Here is a 22,410-nt window from a genome sequence, read left to right as displayed (position 1 = left end):
TCTGCCCTACATTTTAACTCACTAATTTGGTCCCCCGCTTCTTCTAGTCTACTGTTGAAACCCTCCATTGTGTATTTTATTGTAGCTATATCATTCTTGACTTACCCTTGATTCTTACATAAATTGTTGATTTTCTTGTCCATCCGGTTTATGAACTGGATGACCATTACTAGTACACTGAATTCTTTTTCTGACATATTGCATGCCTCCATATCATTTACTAGTAGTTCCTTTTCTGGTGATTCCTCCTTTTCCTTCCTTTGAGGGTTATTTCTTTGTCTTCCCATTTTTGCTATCACTAAAGGGTCTAGGCGCAGAGTTGCATGGGATTTGTGCCACTGTGGTGGTTCAGCAGGAGTGTTGCATGCACTGAGAGTCTCAGTAGAGAGTCTTGGAAGAGTGTCGTGGGAGAGTCTCAGAAGAGAGTCTCGGGAGAGAGTCTTGGGAGAGTTCAGGCACAAGGATGCATGGCCACAGGGTGTTGGTGGGAGCCCCATGCATCCTGAGAGTCACAGTAGAGTTCAGGCGCCAGGATACATGGAGCTTGTGCTGCTACAGCAGATCAGTGGAAGGGGAACACACTCTGGGACTCACAGGAGCCTGAGGCCAGGAGGGGTGGATTCCTGGAGTCCATGGGTCTGCAGCTGTGGTAGCAGGTCTTTGGCCTGAGTGACTGTAGAGTCCCAGGTTGTGTCTGAGGTCAGTCTGTGTGGTGGTAAAGCTGGGCTCCTAGTCATGGAAGCTCTGCCCTTCAAGATGGCATGGTTTAAGTGCCAGTGCCTGCTGCCCAGGACTGCTTTCAGTGGTAGTGGAGGCTCCCCATCTAAGAGAGCCTGGTCCGCCAACCCCTGAAAGTTCTACAAGATCTAACTTTTCCTCACTCAGACACACACACACCACACAGGTCTACATACTCCCCTTTCACTCCCCCACTCACTCACACTCTGTCTCTCACTGCCTGCCGCCATCATAGGATCTGGGGAAATTAATTCTTATATGGCAAGTTTGTGAATGGTTCTATATTTTTGTATATTTCCTCGTGAAATTGAATAATTTCTCATTTTCAGTCCCTTTTTGAAAAAATGTTTATTCAATAAATGAATGAATGAATACAGTTCTACTTTCCAGCCTGATGTATTAGTCAAGATGGCCCAGGTTGTGTTATGAAAGCAAACAAATCCAAAATGTGATTGGTTCAAAAAAATCACAAAGGTTTATCTCTTGCCCATGCCATATATCCAACTGTACATCAGCAAGAGGACTTTTTTATTATAGCCACTTAGGGATGCAGGGTGGCAGATTAGCCATCATCTCAAACATTGCTGATCATTATCCCAGAAAAAAAGATCTATGGAGAGTTTCACCACAGCAGGTAAGTGCTCTAACTTAGAAAGTACCAACATCATTTCCTTTCTCAAATCCTTGACCAGTCACATGGCCCCACTGAAGCACAAGGGATCCAGGAAGGAAAGTCTACTATGTGCCTAAAAGGGGCGAGAATCAGAAATACCTGGTGAATAGCATTAATAACCACTATACCTTGTTAACTGGGACTAATGCCTTGCTTTTCTCTTTAGACTCTGAGCACCCTGAAGATATTGAAAAGCAACATTTCTGGTATATACTACTGCATAGCTATGAACAAGGTTGGCATTGATGAGAGAAGCATACATTTCTATGTCTCAGGTAAATTCTGAACTGGGGTGGATAAAGCAGACAAGGCTGGTCTTCTATGATGTAATTAGAGATGCATGGAAAATATACCTCTTCTCAGCCAGCTCAACTCCAAGACTGCAAAGTTGACTGAAAATCTGTAACCTATAGCTCATTTTTTGAGGTTAAGGCAGAATTTGGCTGAAATGCTAATATCTTGGAAGGGGCAACACATTAAATTAGTATAAAACATTAACACCTTAGCAAGAATCTGATTGTTATAACTTCCTTTTGTTTTTAATTTATAATATTTCCAGCTCCCTCACATAATGATTTAATTTGCTTCTTTCAATGCCTGGTTAAAATTCGGTTGTAGTCAATAATCTAGGTGATGAGAATAAAATCTCAGGAATTGATATCTAATCTTGTGCAGAACTAAATAAATTTATTATAATTTTATTTTATTTACTTCTAAAATAAATTTATTGGGTGACATTGATTAATAATATTATATAGTTTCGAGGTTAAAATTCTATGATGCATCATCTGTATATTGCATTGCATGAACACCACCTAAAATCAAATCATCTTCTATCACCATATATTTCACCTCCTTTATCCTTTACTACCCCTCAGCTCCCTTCCCTCTGGTAACCAGAATACTGTTGACTGTGTCTATGAGTTTTTCTTTATTTCCTTTGTTCCTTTTAGTTTTATATAACACATATGAGTGAAATCATATGGATCCTAACTTTTACTTTCTGACTTATTCCATTTAGCATGATATTCTCAAGATTCATTTATTTTTAATCATATTATTATTTTATTCCTTAAAGAATGATACTTTAATCACTCTTTAAAACTGAAAGCATTATAATTTATTATAAATATTTTAAAAGTTTGACACAGTTAAATAATTTCTTAAGCCAATTCTTTTTTTTATTACATTCTCATTCATTGTATAACCTTAAATAAGTTGCTTCAACCTTTGACTTATGTTTTTTCATATATACAATGGAAATAAGGATACCTACTTCAGGGCATTAGTGTATGAGGATTAAGTGAGACAGTATTTATGAAGTAGCTGACACATATTGTCTTCAATAAGTGGTAAATATTATGTATACATTCTCCAGCCATGAGCAATAATGAAAACATGTATGTAGCCTATATAGTGAAGTACTTTGGAGAGTCTTAATAGGCAATCTGTATATATTTATATCTCCGTGCCATCCTCCTATCTTATTTTGCTCCTGAGGACATTAGAGGGAAATGACAGAGTGAGGCAAAGAAGAAATAATGTGACCAAGTACCTGGTCAGTCAGAATGCTTCATCAGACTTAGGTGGAGGTAAGGTTGTTGAATAGGAAAGTGATTTCTGAAATGAACTCTGGACAGTTTCATACTTCTTGTTCACTAGTAAGTGTTGTATAATGATTATCACCGTGTAGTTTATCCTTCAGGCAACTAAAGAAAAACAAGTGAAACTTCTGGAGTGAGGAGTGGTGAGCAGAACTAAGCTCTCTACTTTTCATTTGTATTATTATTATTATTATTATTATTATTATTACTATTATTATTATTATTATTATTATTTTAGTTCTCTACTTTTTAAAGGCAATCCCACTCCTAGGTTGTCTTTCCTGGCAGATAAGGCTGAGACAATAGAGAAAATTGTAGAATGTGCCATGGATTGTTAACCTTGATAAATCAGGTGTGAAGAATTATCACAAATAAGTAGTTTTGTTCAACTGAGAGCTTGTAAAACTTCTGGAGAGAAGTTGGAGAACTGACCACAATGGATAATTTATTGGCATAAACCGCTGCTGCTGTGGAGAGCTGCTGAGTTTTCAGTCACTCATGGTTTTCCTATAAGAGCTTTGAAGACATTCTGTAAATGTCAGATCAATGAGTCTGCCTTTCATATTCTGGAGACTGATTGAGTCCATAAATAATAATAATAATAATAAAAATAATAACAACAACAACAACAACAACATTGAGCACTAACCATAATAAAACAATAGCAGCCACAACTAACATTCGTTGAGCACAGTGCCAGATATTGTGCTATGTGTTTTATATGGTTAAATACAACTAATCCTCACCACAGTTAATAAAGCAGGTACTTATCATCATTTCAGAGCTGATGTAACTGAAGTACAAATAAAATACAGCTGGAATGTGGTGGGGCTGGGTGACATGGCTGCAGAATCTATGCTCTTAAGTACTTGCTTAATCTTTGAGCTCACTAAATCACAGAGCCAACCCATACCATATAGAGACATTTGATATGATTTCTATAAAACAGACAAAAGACCACAGGGGGGAAAAACAAAACTCTATGAAGAAAAACACCTTGATTGGTCAGGACAAAAGACCTATTGGCCTAGCTTCTGCACAAATAACTTACTTTTCTTTTCAGATATTTACTCCCTGATAGCCACTGCTGTCATAACTCTGGCCTTAGAGAGGTTCTGTGCTCCTGCCAATGCTCACATTCAAAGATGGAAAAGGGGTAGTTTCCTTGATTCTCTGTAGCTCAATTGGCTTAAAACTGAAATATTCAAAATTATTTTATTGAAAGTTTTACAAAACTCAAGAAATATCACCTTCTTGGAGGACATCATAAAGCTGTGCAATCTGGCTTAGATTCAGTTTATGAATTACCACAGAGGTCCCATTTTAGCTTACTCGGCGACAGTTTCTGTGTAGCTGATAATACTTTATACTTCTATCCCCAGAGGGTCGGTTTAGGTTCTTAGATTCCTTGAAGCCTAGGACAAAAGCCCTCTCTTCAGCTTTCCAGCTTATTTGAGTAGTACTCTCTGTGTTTTTGTTGAATACTTGGATCCTAAAATATTACTCCTGAAAATAGTATCTTAACCATCCTACACCTACATAGACCTCATCAAGATGAACTTCTTAGAATTGCTTGGTATAGCAAGCCACAGTATAATGTTCACACAGAAGCGCACACACCCAGAGAGTCATTTCTTCATAGTTCCTATTTTAGGAACTCAGGCCTTACTAACTTATAGGAATTATTAGGGAGGATACATGTATGTAAGAATGAAACATTGAACATAATTCATTTAGACTTTCAGAAAGCCCTCTGTGTAGAAACTTTTAGAATGTTCCACCCTAGAGAGAATGTAAAAGGAATGAAGTCACAATGACATTGTAAGAATGATTTATGTAAATTGGACAAAAGAAGATCTTCTCTAGTTGAGAATCTATAAATAACAGAATGTGCTCTGAGATTTGTTCTGAGACCAGTCTTCTTGATCTGAAAACAGCATTCACAGTTATACGTAGTTTCCAAGCTTTCAGATAATACTAAGTATTTTCAGATAGTGCAAAGCTGAGCCAACAGGGAAACACTTCAGGATAATTTCAGGAGGCAGTGGGACTTGGAACTAGAGACAGTATTTAAGCCAGAGAATGGGTGAGGCGAGTAAAAGGCAGTTTAAGTCCAAAATCTTCCTGGTTTCTCTCTCCATCTCTCCTTCAAGTCCTGTGCCTCTATCTTTAGTAGAAACAACATACTGAAAGATGGAATACTGGATTATGTCTCTTTTTAGGCTTGTTTTTGTTGAATATTTGGATCCTAAAATATTACTCCTGAAAATAGTATCTTAACCATCCTACACCCACATAGACCTCATCAAGATGAACTTGTGTGAACATTATACTGTGGCTTGCTATACCAAGCAATTGGAGTCTATGAGTGGACAGATATGCCTGCATCACACATACATAAGAATGAGTCATTGACAATGGAAGCAGGAAAGTCAGCCTTTTCCCTATTTTTTCTGATCAGCAACGTCTCTCCTTTCCTGAGTTGTGTAATAGCTTTATGGAAAACAGCTGAAGTGAGCTGAAGAAGTTCAAAGATAGATGTCCCAACAGTACAATAAGGGAAGTAGTCCCCAAGGGAGATGGGATTGTTCAAGCACCTCACTCTACTCCTCAAACCCCATTACAAATTATGCATCAAATATACCAAATTTAACTATAATTTTATTGCTCTAATTTCAGCTTCCTCCCATACATCCATTCTGTTCTCCATGGAAACAGCCTGGCAATTCACTTATCAAACACCCTTTTCTACTTAGACATTGTTACATGCCCCAATTTGCTTGATTTTCCCTTAGCTACTCAGAAAAAAAAGACTTAAAGACTTTGTTTATGCATCAGACATCTTCATTACCAATAAATGCCCCATCCAATTTATTCTGTGGAGAGAGGAGAAGAATATGGTGATGCTAGTTTGTAATAAAACATGAGTCCGAGCCCATAGGCGAATTATGGATTAGAAATTATAAAACTGGTGATATAGTCTTTGTTCCATTGCCAAGCCTTGTTGTGTGATCATGGTAAATTACATCCCTTCCCTGGGACTCAGTTTTTCTATCTATAGTATGACAGAAAAAAAGAGATAAAAATATACAACTGCATTTCCATAACTTAATAATTTTGTGAAAAGTCTTAAGTCATAATGTAAGGAGTATAGGGAGAAAGAGGGAAATAAGAAAGGTGGGAGGTGTGGGAGATGAGGAAGGAACGAATCTTCGTTCTTAGTGTTCCAGACTCTGGATGAAAATCTGCCCTCTGTTACTTTGACATTTTATAAACTTCCTATTTATATAAATATTTTTGTCCATTTATTCGCACATTTCTGACAAGTTTACAGGACACTTGAAAAAGGGTGTCATTTCAGATTATTTTGCTTCTCTCTTTTGCCTAGCCCAACCCAGAGTCAGTTTGACTCTCCTGATAGCTTCAGAAGCAGAAACCAGAGGATACAGAAGTTTTAAACTAAATCAATGAAAGATAAAATACAAGGAAATTAAGACTATTATTATTATTGGAAAATATAGAATGAGTAGGAAAAATCTGTTAACTTTTTATCATTTTCTAAAATCGCCTCAGCTGCTCAATCTAGGTGGCTTCACTAGCTGAAAAGAGGAACCTCAGATGAAGATACAGGTGTTCACAGGGCTCTTCTACATGACAGTGACTTTTGGTTTTAAGAGAAATTTACCATGTGTACAAGGAAGTCTCCAGGACAGTGCATTCCCATCCTGATCACAAACAGCCCAGAGCACAGTCTCAGCAAGGGATACCAGTGAAGATGTGGCTTTGCAAGCATAATTGCAGATAGTTCCTACCAACTCTTTCTTCTGTCCCCATTGGTGGGTAGAGACTGGAGCCATCACAGCTTTGTTTGAAACTGAACTTCTTTCTTCTCTAAAATGAATGACTATTCAAAGCTCATAAGCTTTAGCCCCAACATAACAGAAGGAATTTACTGTTGGCAAGTTGCTTCTTAGCATGAAAGACTACTGAGCAGAATAGGACCTTCCTGAGCAGACAGTATGAAAAAATAAATGGGTCATATCCAAAGCCTCTCTGCCACATCATATGTCCAAAAGCAGTGGAATGAAGTAGAATCAAACCCCTTCTAGTTGTTGCTCTAAATACAAATAAGACAACCTACGAGGATTCTGTGTCTGAGTCTAACAGTGGAGGTAGCATATGAGCTACTCATCTTTTCCAGATAAAATTAAACTGAGTCTTTAAAACACAGGCACCCAAAAGATGAAAAATATAGTATCTCAAAATGGAGTCTCCGAATTCTCCTTTACCCTAAAGCTAATTTCTAATGGAATGACTGGGACTTCTCCCATTTATAACTCAAGTCCAATGAGGATTCTGATTTACAAGCAAAATAGTGTTTTTTGAATGGCTTTACTTCTGCCCCAACTAAGGGATAGATAGATAGATATTGACCATTTCATCATTTTTTAAAAAATAATTGCAACCAAAAGCACATATCTAATATTGTATTTTTATTCACTGAGCTTTTTTTGTTGAGTGTTACAGATGTACCCTGTTTTTCCCCTTTTGATGCCCTCCACCCAGCTGTCACCCATCCCAGGCCTTCACCTATCTATTATCTGTGTCTATGGGCTACATATAAAAGTTCTTTGATTAATCTCTTCCTGCCTCCTTCCCTCCCATCATCCCTCAGATCTGTCAGTCTGTTCCATGCTTCCATGTCTATGGTCCTACTTTGTTCATCAGTTTATTTTGTTCATTAGAGTCCACATATACTGGTAAGTGAGATCATGTGATATTTGTCTTTCTCTGACTGGTTTATTTCACTTAGCATATATAGAATGAGTAGGAAAAATCTATTAACTTTTTGTCATTTTGTAATTTTCATAGTGAAAAATTGTAGGTTGAGACCTGTGCTTTTAAGGGTTTGTAATGTTCATAGTGAAAAATTGTAGGTTGAGACCTGTGCTTTTAAGGAAGAAATAGCTCATTTAAAGTGACTTAGCTGATCATTTGGATTCAGCTGACCTTTGGCTCCTGCCATGGCTTGTATCTGAGGTGCAGCAAAGCTAAAACAAACACAAGGAATCTGGAATTGAGATTTTCATACCTAAAGCCTCTTGGCTATCTCTGGAAAATTTTCCAAAGGCTTTGATGTATATGAGTTCATTTCTTTTCCATTTGTCACAAAAATTAATAGCATTGTGGTTTCCAGCTAGATGTTTTTCCTTTAAAATTTTATTCATTTCTGATTACAAGGTGCAGAAAAATAAAAAAGGGCAATTCTGGTGACTCCACGGCTGTTTGTGCATCTGTAAATACCTTGTACAACACCAAGTTCATTCTGTTCCCAAGTGTCACCTCATATCCTAACTGCTGCACAGTATGGTATCTGATCATGTGGAAAGTTTAACCTTGTGTTTTCCAGCTTACTTGTAAATATTAAAACAGAACTAACTATTCTAACTGTTGATTTCCTAGAGCTCTCAAGAGTAGGTCACAGGCAAATTATGCTGTACAGCTGTTGGAGCCATTTATACTTTTTAAAACGCCTTTCTTAAACAGCAGTAATTGAGGCCCCTTCTGTGTTCTTAGACTTCTAAGGTCAAAGGTGCCCCAGGGGTCCCTCAAATCCTAGGGCCATGATGGAGGAGGAGCAGATCATGCCAAGCATGAAGAATTAACAATTTTATTGGGCTCAGACCAGGAGTCCAGGAGTCTTGAGGACCCCTGTGTATCTGTTAATTTTCTTCTCCACATTCTTTTTGGCCTGTTTCCTAGCCTCAGGAGCTGCTTTTTCTTCCGTTAATGGATCTTGGCCTTCTCCTACTTCTTCTCCTCCAGAGTGGCTGTGACTGCCTGGTACTTCTAGCCAACTTCATGAGCCACGTGCCCTAGGTGGGCAAACTTCCATGTAGGCTTCAGAGGCACAACCTTGAGAGCCACAGAAACCACCATTCGCTATTTCTTGTCATAGGGTGACAGGATTCCATCAAACACTTTGAGGCAGTCCAAGGTGGCCTGGCCTCACTTGATTTTTTGAGGCAGCATGCTTTGCAAGGCCTACCAGAAGATGCTGCTGGGGGCTTAGAAATGGTAAAGACAGCAGGATGGCTTGGTGTTCATCCCCTTGTAGAAAAAGACCTGGTACTTCAACTTGTTTCTGTAAAAATCACTGGAAATATTGATGCCTTTACAGTACCTGCTTGGCCACAATTGCCTCCAGATGGCCCAGGAGATGGCCTCGGCCATCAACCATGAGGATCTGTCCCTCCACCAACCCTTGGCAGTCACCTGGGAAATGTACAAAAGTTTTTTGGGATTCAAAAGATGCTCTGTGCTTCTAATATGCCTCAGATGAAGAGTTTTCTAGTCAGCTTTTGACTTTTCTAGAAGCAAAATGTATGGGAGGGTATTCCTAGAAAATTAAGGGCCAGTGTCATAGAGTGTAGAAAAGCTTTTGTTTATTGACCCTTCTCAGTGTCCTAGAATAACCCATTGTCAGGATCCTAAAGATCCTGCTAGATCACCTAGTAAAACCTTCCTCTCCCTTCTTCGAACGCTTTAATTGTGTCCACATCATTTCTACCAAGAAGTCACTCAACTTCAGCTTGGGTGTCCCTGGTGATATAAAACTATTTCCCTACTTCCCAAAGAAACCTGTTTAACCTTGGAGCATCTCTATTAGAAAGCTTGCCCTTATAGTAAATTTGCTTCCATCCACACTCCTAAACTCATTGAAGTTGAAACAAAGACTGTCAGCTTATTTACTCTTCACAGTGACAGACCTTCAAAGATCTGATGAAAAAAATCCAGGTTTTTAAACTTGAATTTTTTCATCTGGTCCCCATAAGTCATGATTTCTAGGGTACACAACATATGAGAAAGCAAGTATTTTACTTGCATGAGTCATTGGAGATATCTATATTAGGCTGGGATGGGAAAAAAGGCAGTAGCACATACTCTGAAACTGGTGTCCTCAAACTACGGCCCGCGGGCCACATGCAGCCCACTGAGGACATTTATCCGGCCCGCCGGGTGCCGCTGCCTGTCCTGCTTAGCAGCCGACTCGTCCCGGGCCCGCAGTGCGCATAGGAATTTGTTCATAGTTTTTTTTTAAACTATACTCCGGCCCTCCAACGGTCTGAGGGACAGTGAACTGGCCCCCTGTTTAAAAAGTTTGAGGACCCCTGCAAAATGTCAGGCTTGAAAAACATAAATCCATATGGCCGTATAGGGCAAAGGGAAGAAAGAGGAAAGAGGATACTAGAGACTCAAATGTAACCAGCAATAACACCATAACTTCCTATTAGGTTCACTGGTCAGGTAAATTTCAGTAATGTAGATAACAGAGTAACCTACCTACTTGTATATCCTCTAAAAATCTCTCCATAACAAAATACCACAGATTGGATGGTTTAAACAATATGAATTTATTTCTTATAGTTCTTGAGTCAGGGGAAGGCCAAGATTAATGCGCTGGACAATTTGGTTCCCTGGTGAGGGTTCCCTTTCTGGCTTGCAGATGTCTGCTTTCTCATTGTTTCTGCACATGGTAGAGAGATAGAAAGTTCTGGTCTTTCTTCATCTTATAAGACCACTAATCCCATCATAAGCATTTCACCCTCATGACCTCATATAAACTTCAAATTACTTCTAAAAAGTCTCAACTCCAAATAGCATCGTGTTGGATTTCAGGACCTCAACATATGAACTGGTGGAAGGTGGGCACAAAAATTTAGTCTATAACAATAAAGTATGTCATCCATCCCAGTACTCAGTATTTTTTATTTTATTTTATTTTTATTTTTTTATTGTTTAAAATATTACATATATTACTACATATATCTCTTTTTTCCCCATTGACCTTCCCCCAGCCTCCCCTACCCCCTGTCGCATGCCCTCATCCCACCCACCCCCAGTGTCTTGTGTCCAGTGTCTTGTTGCTTATATGCATGCATACAAGTCCTTTGGTTGATCTATTTCCCTCCTTCCCCAACACTCCCCAGCCTTCCCGCTGTAATTTGACAGTCTGTCCCGTGCTTTACTGCCTCTGTATCTATATTTTTATTCATCAGGGTATAATGTTCTTTATTTTCCATAAATGAGTGAGATCATGTGGTATTATTTTTTCATTGCCTGGCTTATTTCACTTAATAGAATGCTCTCCAGGTCCATCCATGCTGCTGCAAATGGTAAGAATTCCTTCTTTTTTATAGCAGCGTAGTATTCCATTGTGTAGATGTACCATAGTTTTCTAATCCACTCATCTGCTGATGGACATTTAGGCTGTTTCCAAATCTTAGCTATTGTAAATTGTGCTGCTATGAACATAGGGGTGCATATATCCTTTCTGATTCATGTTTCTAGTTTCTTGGGATATAATCCTAGAAGTGGGATTACTGGGTCAAATGGGAGTTCCATTTTTAGTTTTTTGAGGAAACTCCATACTGTTCTCCCCAGTGGCTGCACCAGTCTGCATTCCCACCAGCAGTGCACAAGGGTCCCTTTTTCTCTGCAACCTCACCAGCACTTGTCATTTGTTGATTTGTTGATGGTTGCCATTCTGACAGGTGTGAAATGGTAGTGCATTGTTGTTATGATTTCCATCTCTCAGATAATTAGTGACTTTGAGCATGTTTTCATATGTCTCTTGGCCTTCCTTCTGCCTTCTTTCAAAAAGATTCTATTTAGGTCCGTTGCCCATTTTTTTTATTGGATCATTTATCTTTTATTAAGTTTCTTGTAGATGTTGGAGATTAAACCTTTATCAGTGATAACATTTGCAAATATGTTCTCCCATACAGTGGGCTTTCTTGTTGTTTTGTTGATGGTTTCTTTTGCTGTACAAAGCTTTTTATTTTGAGGTAGTCCCCTTTGTTTATTTTCTCTTTAGCTTCTATTGCCCTAAGAGCGGTATCGGTGAAGAAATTGTTTCGGCATATGTCCGAGATTTCTCTCCCTGTGAATTCCTCTAGTATTTTTTATGGTTTCCCATCTTATGTTTAAGTCCTGCATCCATTTTGAGTTAATTTTTGTGTATGGTCTAAGTTGGTGGTCTAGTTTCATTTTTTTTTTTGCATGTATCTGTCCAATTTCCCCAACACCATTTATTGAAGAGTCTGTCTTGACTCCATTGTATGTTCATGCCTCCTTTGTCAAATATTAATTGAGCATAGTGATTTGGGTTAATATTTGGATTCTCTATTCTATTCCATTGGTCTATATGTCTGTTCTTGTTCCAGTACCAGGCTGTTTTGAGAACAGTGGCTTTGTAGTACAGCTTGAAATCTGATATGGAGATCCCACCTACTTTGTTTTTCTTTCTCAGGATTGCTGTGGTTATTTGGGGTCTTTTTTTATTCCAGATGAATTTTTGGAGAGTTCTTTCCAGGTCTGTGAAACATGCTGTTGGTATTTTAATGGGAAGTGTATTGAATCTACAGATTGCTTTAGGTAGTATGGACATTTTAATGACATTGATTCTACCAGTCCATGAACAAGGTATGTCCTTCCATCTGTTTACTCATGTCTTTTTTCAGTGTCCTGTAGTTTTCCGTGTATAGGTCGTTTACCTCCTTAGTTAAGTTTATTCCTAGGTATCTTAATTTTTTGGTGCGATGGTAAATGGGATTGTTTTTTTAGTCTCCCTTTCTGTAAGTTCACTATTGGTGTATAGAAATGCCATAGATTTCTTGGCATTAATTGTGTATCCTGCTACATTGCCGAATTCATTTATTAAGTCGATTAGTTTTTTGATGGAGACTTTAATGTTTTTTATGTACAATATCATGTCATCTGCAAATAAGGACAGCTTTACTTCTTCTTTTCCAATTTGGATGCCTTTTATTTCTTCTTCTTCCCTAATTGCAATGGCTAATACTTCCAGTAAAATGTGGAACAGGAGTGGTGAGAGTGGGCATCCCTGTCTTGTTCCGGTTCTTAGGGGAAATGGTTTTAGTTTTTGCCCATTGAGTATGATGTTAGCTGTGGGTTTATCATATATGGCTTTTATTATGTTGAGGTATGATCCTTCTATTCCTACCTTGCTGAGAGTTTTTATCAAGAAAGGGTGTTGGATGCCCTGACTGGTTTAGCTCAGTGGATAGAGCGTTGGCCTGTGGACTCAAGGGTCCCAGGTTTGATTCCGGTCAAGGGCATGTACCTTGGTTGTGGACACATACCCAGTAGGGGATGTACAAAAGGCAGCTGATTGAAGTTTCTCTCTCATCGATGTTTCTATCTCTCTATCCCTCTCCCTTCCTCTCTGTAAAAAATCAATAAAATATATTAAAAAAAGAATGGGTGTTGGATTTTGTCAAATGCTTTTTCTGCATCAATTGATATGACTATGTGATTTTTATCTCTCAATTTGTTTATGTGATGTATCACGTTTATTGATTTGTGGATATTGTACCATCCTTGCATTCCTGGGATAAATCCTACTTGGTCATGGTGTATGATCTTTCTGATATACTGCTGGATCCGATTTGCTAGCATTTTGTTGAGCATTTTGGCATCTATGTTCATGAGGGATATTGGCCTGTAATTCTCTTTCATTGTGTTGTCTTTATCTGGTTTTGGTAATAGGGTGAGGCTGGCTTCATAGAATGAGCTTGGAAGCCTTCCTTCCTCTTAAATTTTTTGGAATAGTCGGGAAAGGATACGTTTTAGTTCTTCCTTGAATGTTTGCTAAAACTCTCCTGTGAAGCCATCTGGCCCCGGGCTTTTGTTTACTGGAAGCTTTTTGATGACTGCTTCAATTTCTTCAATAGTTATTGGCCTAGTGAGATGTTTAGATTCTTCCTGACTGAGTTTTGGAAGGTTGTATTTTTCTAGTAATATGTCCATTTCCTCCAGGTTGCCCAGTTTGTTGGAATAGAGTTGTTCATAGTATTTGTTAACAATTCTTTGTATTTCGGCTGGATCTGTTGTTATTTCACCTCTTTCATTTCTGATTTTGTTTATTTGGGTCCTCTCTCTTTGCTTCCTGGTAAGCCAGGCTAGAGGTTCATCAATCTTGCTTATCCTTTCAAAGAACCAGCTCTTGGTTTTGTTGATCTTTTGTATTGTTTCTTTGATCTCTATGTCGTTTATCTCCGCCATGATCTTTATTATTTCCTTCCTTCTGCTTACACTGGGCTTTTCTTGTTGCTCTCTTTCTAACTTTTTGAGTTGTAGGGTTAGGTAATTTATTACCATTGTTTATTATTTTTTGCAGTAGGCTTGTAGAGCTATGAACTTCCCTCTCAAGACTGCTTTCGCTGTGTCCCATACATTTTGGATTGTTGTCTTTTCATTGTCATTTGCTGCCATGATGTTTTTTATTTCTTCCTTGATCTCTCTGGTAACCCAGTCATTGTTTAATAGCATGCTGTTTAGTCTCCATGTGTTTGATTTTTTTTTGGATTGTTTTTATTTTAGTTGATTTCCAGTTTTATGCCACTGTGGTCTGAGAAGATGCTCGATATGATTTCTATCTTTTTGAATTTGAATAGACTTTGCCTATGACCCAACATATGGTCTATATTTGAAAATGACCCATGTGCACTTGAGAAGAATGTATATTCTGTGGCTTTGGGATGAAATGTTTTGAAGATGTTAATTAATTCCATCTGATCTAGTGAGTCATTTAGGATTGATGTTTCTTTGCTGATTTTTGTTTAGAGGATTTGTCCAATGGTGATAATGGGGTATTAAAGTCTCCTACTATGATTGTGCTGCTTTCAATCTCTCCCTTGATATCCTCCAGGAGTTTTTTTATGTGTTTTGGTGCTCCTGTATTGGGTACGCATATGTGTACCAGAGTTATTTCTTCTTGTTGGATTGTTCCCTTTAGTATTATGAAGTGGCCTTTCTTATCTCTTGTTATGTCCTTCACTTTGAGATCTAATTTGTCAGATATAAGTATTGCTACCCCAGGTTTTGTTTTTTTTTTTCATTTCCATTCGCCTGAAAAAACTTTTTCCATCCCTTCACCCTCAGTCTGTGTTCGTCTTTTTTTCTGAGGTGCATTTCTTGTAGACAGCAGATATATGGGTCCTATTTTCTTATCCAATCCCTTACCCTATCTATTTTGATTGGGGCATTTAATCCATTTACATTTAAAGTTATTATTGATAGGTGCTTATTTGTCATCATTTTTATTCTTTACCCCTGTGTTCCTTCTTCACTTCCCATTTCTTTCTTTTTTTTTTTTTTACAGCAGACCCTTTAGCATTTCTTGCATTACTGGTTGGGTGGTAATAAATTTTCTTAGTCCTTTTTTTCTGTGAAGCTCCTGATTTCACCTTCAATTCTGATTGATAGCCTTGCTGGGTACAGTTTCTTGGATTCAGACCCTTCCTTTGCATGACTTTGTATATTTCATCCCATTCCCTTCTGGCCTAATGAGTTTCTGTTGAGAAATTAGTCGCCTGTGTGATGGGGGTTCCTTTGTAGGTAACTTTCTGTCCCTCTCTGGCCGCTTTTAAGATTCTTACTTTGTGGATGGTGTTTGCCAATTTAATTATAATGTGCCTTGGCGTCGGTCTTTTGGGGTTCATTTTGCTTGGGACCCTGTGAGCTTCTTGGATTTGTGTGGGTTTTTTCTTCCTTATATCAGGGAAGTTTTCTGTCATTATTTCTTCAAACAGGTTTTCTATTCCTTGCTCCATTTCCTCTCCTTCTGGAATCCCTATTATGTGGATGTTGTTTTGTTTCTTGTTGTCCCAAAGTTCTCTTAGGCTCTCTTCCTCTTTTTAATATTTTTTTCTAGAACTTGTTCTAGTTGGGTATTTTTTCCTACCTTGTCTTCTAGCTCACTGATGTGGTCCTCTGCTTCTTCTAGTCTACTCTTAATGCTTTCTATTGAGTTCTTTACAGCAGCGATGTCATTTTTCATTTCTTCTTGGTTCTTCTTCATTTCCTCTTGGTTCTTACACATATTGTCGAATTTGTCTTCCATTCTTTTCAGCCACCTTATGACCTTTTATCTGAATTCTTTCTCTGGCAGGTTGCTTGCCTCCATTTCCTTTACTTCCTTTTCTGGTGATGCCTGCTTTTCTTTCATATGCGGGCTGTTTCTTTGTCTCCCCATGGTTTCTCTTCTCCGGGTGTCTGGTTATGTAGTTCTCTCCTTTCCGTGGTGGAGTGTAGAGATCCTCTGAATCCGTGTTATTGCGCCAATTGGGGACTTGTTCTTTGGGGTTCGCAGCTGTTAGGTGCCACAGTTGTTGATTTTCAGGCTTCTGATAACATCCGCTTTCCCCTTCAAGATGGTGCAGTCTGCAAGTGGGGGCTGCCCAGTCAGGGGATCCCCGTCCAGCAGTCCTCCTCCATCTCCTGGAGTATAGCTGTCCCTCAACTCACCAACAAACACTCCCCATGCGACCCTCAGCTGTTCTTTCTATCTGCTCCGCTATAAGGCTCATGACACATCTGTCTATTCCACTTTCATTTTTTACTCCCTCCACTCAGTTCTTTTTTAAATAAGATATTAATAGCTTCAGAGGCTACAGCTGAAAAACACCTTCATGGCATGGAATTCAGGGCTTTGTCTTTGGCTCTCAAGATTTCAGACATATATGAGAACTTTTGTCAGGAAACATGATTCAACCTGGCATGAAGCAAGGATGTTTACCTTTCTGAGACCCTCTGACCTTTTAGTGCCTGAATTTATAATAATTTTAAGGCCAGTAACCATAGCTATATTAAACTCATCGCTCAAAATTAGTCTACAGGATCCCCATCTACATATGTTGTCAATTGCATTACAAAAAAGTTTATCATTGATCATAACATTTTAAAACATTTGTTAATTGTTGAGTGTTCATAAAATGCTTTGTAATAATGAAGAAAGTATTCCTTACTTGAAGCAGTTTTATAATCTAAAGAGTCAAGACAAGCTAATGACAAAGACAAGATGAATATCTATGAAAAAGACTCAGGGACATTTATAAAAATAAAAATACATCATGTGATAGTTTCCTTCAAATTTATGAAATACAGTAAATGAATATTAATTGTTTTCATACTCTCCTTGAGGTATCCTCAAGCATCTTACAAATGAACTGATAGTAAAGAGACATGTGACTAATACCTCAAGGTATTATGTATATAATTGCAGATAGTATTAGCCCAAGAAAGGGAGAAGTCAATTTGGGTAGCGCACTATAGCCAAAAGGGCTTCAAAAACAACAGAACACTAATTGATGAATAGTTATTATTTACAAAAACAAAGATGTTTGTGAATGGCATTTTAAGGGAAGAGGGTGGCATGAGCAAAAGTTATACATATTGGAATTAACCAATCAACAGTCATTCATTATAGCAATATTTATTGGGCATCTGTGACATGATAAACACTATGCTAGATGTTAGGACTATGGCACTGACTAAAACCTATGTATTTCTTTTCCTCATAGACATTACATTGCAGTGATGGAAAGAAGCAGTAAAGAAATGAACAAATAAATGAATAGACATTTTATACTTGTCACAAGTACATAAGAGAGAGAATATTAAGATAGAGTGGAGAAGCCTACTTTAGAGTGGGTGGACAGAGGAGAACTGTTTGTGGAGATACATTTTTACTTGGCATTGGAAGATTAACCTAAGCCAATGTGAAATATTTGTGGAGCATGTGGAACAATTGGGCAGGTCAAAACAGAGGATTTCTGGAGAAGATAAATGATGTGGTTTATGAAGAAGTGTGGATCCTTATAGAAGCCTACTTTGAATAAGTGAGGGAGGAATATAAACTTTATTTGGAGGCAGTGGGAAGTCATTGAAAGCTTTGGATAGTGGTTTTGATCAAAATTATGGTTCAGGAGGATGAATAAGGTGGCCTGTGGAGACTGTTTGGTGTATAGTGAGACTGGAGGATAACAACCCAGTTAGGAACGCATTTAATTGTTCAGGAATGAGGTAATGACTGCCCACAATGGGATAGCTACATAGTGGAGACAGAAAGAAGGACGGGTGAGGAAAAGTTATGCCAGAGGAACAATTGATAGGATTTGGCAAGTGATGGAAAATGAGATGTGGAATGTGAGGGGGAGAGAAGGATCAAAGATAACAGTGAAGTTTTTATTCTTGGTTATAGGAAAAAAGTGTCTTAAACCACAGAAAAATTTAAAGGAAAGATTGGTCTGAGGGGGGAGGGCCAATTATTCCATGCTCAGCAGTCATTTACAGATGACTAAATAAATGGGCCTTCTGCATCAACAATTTTATGCTAGTGTTCAGGGATATGAAGGTTCACTACTGAGTGGATTAGATAACAGGGATCCAGAATTTGAAAATTGTCAGCTCAACTGTTTAGACAGCCATATTTTTCAATCAAGAACATCACTGCTCTGATTGATTAAAACATAGACTTTACCAAGTTTATTGAAGTTACATGGGTTTAAAAAAAATAGGTTTCAAGTGTAAAATTGTATAATACAACATATATATTGTATTGTGTATTCAACACTCATAGCCTAGTCTCCTTCCATCACCATTTATCCCTTCTTTACCCTCGTCTACCTCCCCCACCCCCAAAATGTATTTTTAAAAAACCAACACTGAACCTAGAGTGATGCAAGAGATATTAGATAAAAGGAATCAAGAAATTATTTATTTTAACCTGGCTGGTGTTGCCCCGTGGTTTAGCATAGACTTATGAACCAGGATGTCAAAAATTGGTTCCTGGTCAGGGCACATACCTGGGTTGCAGGCTCTATCCCCAGTACAGGGCATGCAGGAGGCAACTGATCAATGATTCTCTCTCATTGACGTATCTATCTATCTCTCTCTCTCCCTTCATCTCTGAAATCAATAAAATATATATTTACAAAAATTATTTGTTTTTATAACAACATTCTGTGAGCCCTAATACAAAATATTAGTATATTTTATAAAGAAGTAGACTTTATCACTATAAATATTGGTAGAGAAAACATTGAGCAATTCTTGGGGTACTTGAAGCAAGTAGCCACAAAAAAACAACACACCCGATAATACAATGGCATGACAAGTAGAAAATTTTAATCATTTAATTCTAATTACAACGCTTTGACTGAAAGAATACTTTCTATCATCCTGACCCCCAAAAGACATGCCCCCCCCCCGCAAAAAAAAACTAATGGATTAAAACTTATAGGCCTGGATCAAGACAACTGGTTGTTCTTATCCAACAACTAATCTCCCCTGGCTATTTGTAGTCTTTTCTATTTAAAATAAAGTGTGTGCAAATGTGTGTGTGTGTGTGTGTGTGTGTGTGTGTATGTGTGTAATGTTCAGATATGAAAATTGTTGTATCTTTTGGGGGTAAGAACATTGGTATGGTAGTCAATTATTTCTTTATAATTTATATCAATCCTATTTGCAAAAAGAATTAAAAGTGTTTTTGCATGCTATATTTGAAGTAAAAATCTGGGTATCCAGAGTTTCATTTCATCAAAGCTGTCTATTTTCTTTCCTAATCACATCTGTGATAAACTATTCAGTGCTTAAAATTGTTGCACTACCCTTTTTTCTAGGGGGATTTTGCATTTAAGTACTATTTTCCTGTAAACATCATGTTTTAATTCAATAAAAAGGATCAGTAATGTAGATTCCAAAATAAGAACTTACCTGTGGAGTGGCAGCATGAAATTGCAAAAATGAAAACTCACATCAGTAGACCTGGTGTCTCAGTCTTGTTTCTGCCATTTATTTGGATTTATGTTCTATTTTAATCTATAAAATTCTGTTGGTGATATTATTTGTCTCAGGCTTGTTTTTAAAGTTAACATGAGGTAATTGCTTTGAAGGTTTGTATGTTGAACCATATGTATGTTAGACATCCATATTGGCAGACTCTCAGACTCTGAAATCTCTCGTGATAATACTGGAATGATCCTGAAAGCTCAAGGTAATTGGGTCTTTACTATTGGACATTTGTCCTTAATGGAATATATTTTATTTCTGCAACTTGGCTTTCAGGAAAAAGAACAAAGTGTGTTGCTATATGTCAGTTTATCTGGCCTTGTCATATTCACAGTGACATTTCTTCACCCTCACAGATGTGACTGGCTTCATGGAGGCAGAACCCCTGGTCTCAACAATTGAGGGCTATGATGCTCGGCTCAAATGCAAGGCAGCTAAATATATCTACACTCAGCTCGCTTGGTTCAACCCCCTTGGAGAGAAGATTCCTGTTATATACACAGAAAGCTTAAAAAATAACTACTCCATCTCATTGACACTGGTGATTAAGAACGTGACCCAGAAGGATAAAGGGCAGTATAAGTGCAAGGCTTGGACTCAGAGGAACATCACCAAGATAATGCAACATAATACTCAGCTCTTAATTAGAGGTAGAATTGGAGGGACTTCTCCATCACTTTTTAGCATTTAAGACAACTACTGTGTGGGATGTGGAACCAAAATAGGGCTTTTACTTACTTCTGTCTTATTTATAGGCTGGACCAGTCAATCTTTTGTTTCCTGAAGCCTCTTGGAGACATTTCAAGGAAAGGGTCTTGTATACTCTGTGTTAAACAGATAATAGAAAAATTTGGGAATGGGATTTTTGGTCCTTCTAATACCAAAACTCTTCAGCAGCCACTTTTATTGCTTGCAGTGGCTAAATATGACCTTGAAGAATACAAAATGTAAACCATCACACACTTTACCCTTACAGTAGATTTTATCCCCATCTATCCTCTCTTTTCCTTCATATTGTAACATTTAACCATGCCATGTCTGATTAAACATGAGGGGTAAAACAGAGATTAAGTGATTTATATGTGGTATCCTTCTTCAAAAATCTTGCCTCTTTTTACCCTGTTCTCTATAGAAAAAGTTGCTCCATTCATTATTGAGAATCTTACCAATATTGAGGTTAACAGCAGTGGAAAGATTTTGCTGGATTGCAAAGTGAGTGGAACACCACGGCCTAACATCCACTGGTTGAAAAATGGGGTTCCTATTATTCCTGCTTCAGGTGAGTCTGAAGATCTTGTGTAGTTGTTTCCAGTCAAGAGGGCTTGAGTTGGTGCAGCTCCTTTGAGATTACTTGACTTTGAAACTGTCCCAAGAGTGACTTAATAAGATAGGGGCTCGACATATTCTAAGATTTGACTTCAGTGCAAACACTTCAGAAATAATGGGGAACATTGTTGATACAGGGATCTTCTTTGAGAACAACAACCTTATTATTGAGCGAGCCAAAAAAGAAGATGAGGGCTTCTATCTGTGCAAAGCGACCAATGAGTTGGGGGAAGTCAGCACAGCAGCTCTTATCTCTGTGGAAGGTAAGTTGGAAATTCCTGGCTATATTGATAATCAGTAATGGAACCCCCAAAATAAAAAAAAAATGCATTTGGTGATGGGGACACAGTGTAGAGAGACAATGGAGAAGGCAAACATAGGTATACAGTTAATATATCCACTTTCAATGAGAAGATATGTGGATAGCATGATTTGGAAAACCTGAGTTCAGAACCCCATACTTGTTGTGAACTTGATGGGATCTTACGTAAGCCTTTCTGGGTTTCAGATTTCTCATTTCTAAAATGAGAATAACACCAGCTGTGCTCTATTTTTCAGAGGTGCTACAAATGAAGGCCAAGATATGGGAATGTTTTACAAAATATAACGTATCAAATGGCATTACTTCCCTTTTGTTGGTTGGAAAATATTTGATGGCATTTGGAAATATAAAAATAGAAAGTTGACCACTTTTAATTGTGAATATGAAGCCCAAAGAAAGTAAGACACTTGCTAAAGCTTGTGGCAAGGTGTTTTATTACAATGTCCTATGCTATTATGATGACTATTTAATTGTTAAAGGCAAAGTTGTATCTGTTCAAAGAAATGCTATGGGTTGGACTAACCATCTTGGCATCTCTAAAGCCTTTTGCACATTTGGCTAGATATACTCTTCTAGGTCATATCAGGCAAACCATGTAAGCTGATTTAACAATCTGGCCTCACATTGGTCTGAGAAAATCCACAGAATGAACTAAAAAAATGGGAAACTGGTAATAATAAGATAGATAAAATAAGTTATACACTCTATACTGTGCTATTTTCACTTCTCATTATCTCATTTAATACTCTGGATAACCCAATGTGGCAGGTATTTTATTATTCCCATTTTATTTTTATTTTTAAAATTTTTCTTTATTGTTGAAAGTATTACAGATATCCCCCTTTTCCCCCTATTGATCCCCACTACCCCACTTCCATCTCCTCCTCAGGCCTTCCCTGGGCTACGCATATATGCATATAAGTTCATTGGTTAATCTCTGAAATCTGGCTCTACCACTTAACAGCTGCATGACCTTGAGGAAATTACTAACCTTTCTGTGCCTGTTTGCCCATCTAAATAATAACTATATTATTCCAATTTTCAGATGGGCAAACTGAGGCACAGAAAGGTTAGTAATTTCCTCAAGGTCA

The 22,410-nt window shown here is 37.9% G+C and overlaps 1 protein-coding gene and 1 pseudogene across 2 annotated transcripts in view; one reads left to right on the top strand and one right to left on the bottom strand.

Annotated features, from left to right (window-relative positions):
• Positions 1 to 22,410, top strand: part of LOC308239277 (vascular endothelial growth factor receptor kdr-like) — a gene marked incomplete at both ends in the record, with an annotated part of 686,009 nt that overhangs the window by 275,246 nt on the left and 388,353 nt on the right. Inside the window, 4 exons of the mRNA XM_080652065.1 lie at positions 1,578 to 1,686; positions 20,028 to 20,321; positions 20,804 to 20,950; positions 21,135 to 21,260. Coding sequence (XP_080508191.1) covers positions 1,578 to 1,686; positions 20,028 to 20,321; positions 20,804 to 20,950; positions 21,135 to 21,260 — 676 coding nt within the window. The remainder of the gene's footprint in view (positions 1 to 1,577; positions 1,687 to 20,027; positions 20,322 to 20,803; positions 20,951 to 21,134; positions 21,261 to 22,410) is intronic.
• Positions 8,696 to 9,855, bottom strand: LOC308239431 (large ribosomal subunit protein uL13-like; annotated as a pseudogene). Its single transcript has 2 exons — positions 9,786 to 9,855; positions 8,696 to 9,291 (listed from the first exon to the last, which is right to left on the bottom strand). The product of its transcript is annotated as a large ribosomal subunit protein uL13-like (transcript).

Source organism: Plecotus auritus (assembly GCF_963455305.1).
Source record: "Plecotus auritus genome assembly, chromosome: X".
NCBI lineage: Eukaryota > Metazoa > Chordata > Mammalia > Chiroptera > Vespertilionidae > Plecotus > Plecotus auritus.
This window is presented reverse-complemented; position numbering and strand designations above follow the sequence as displayed.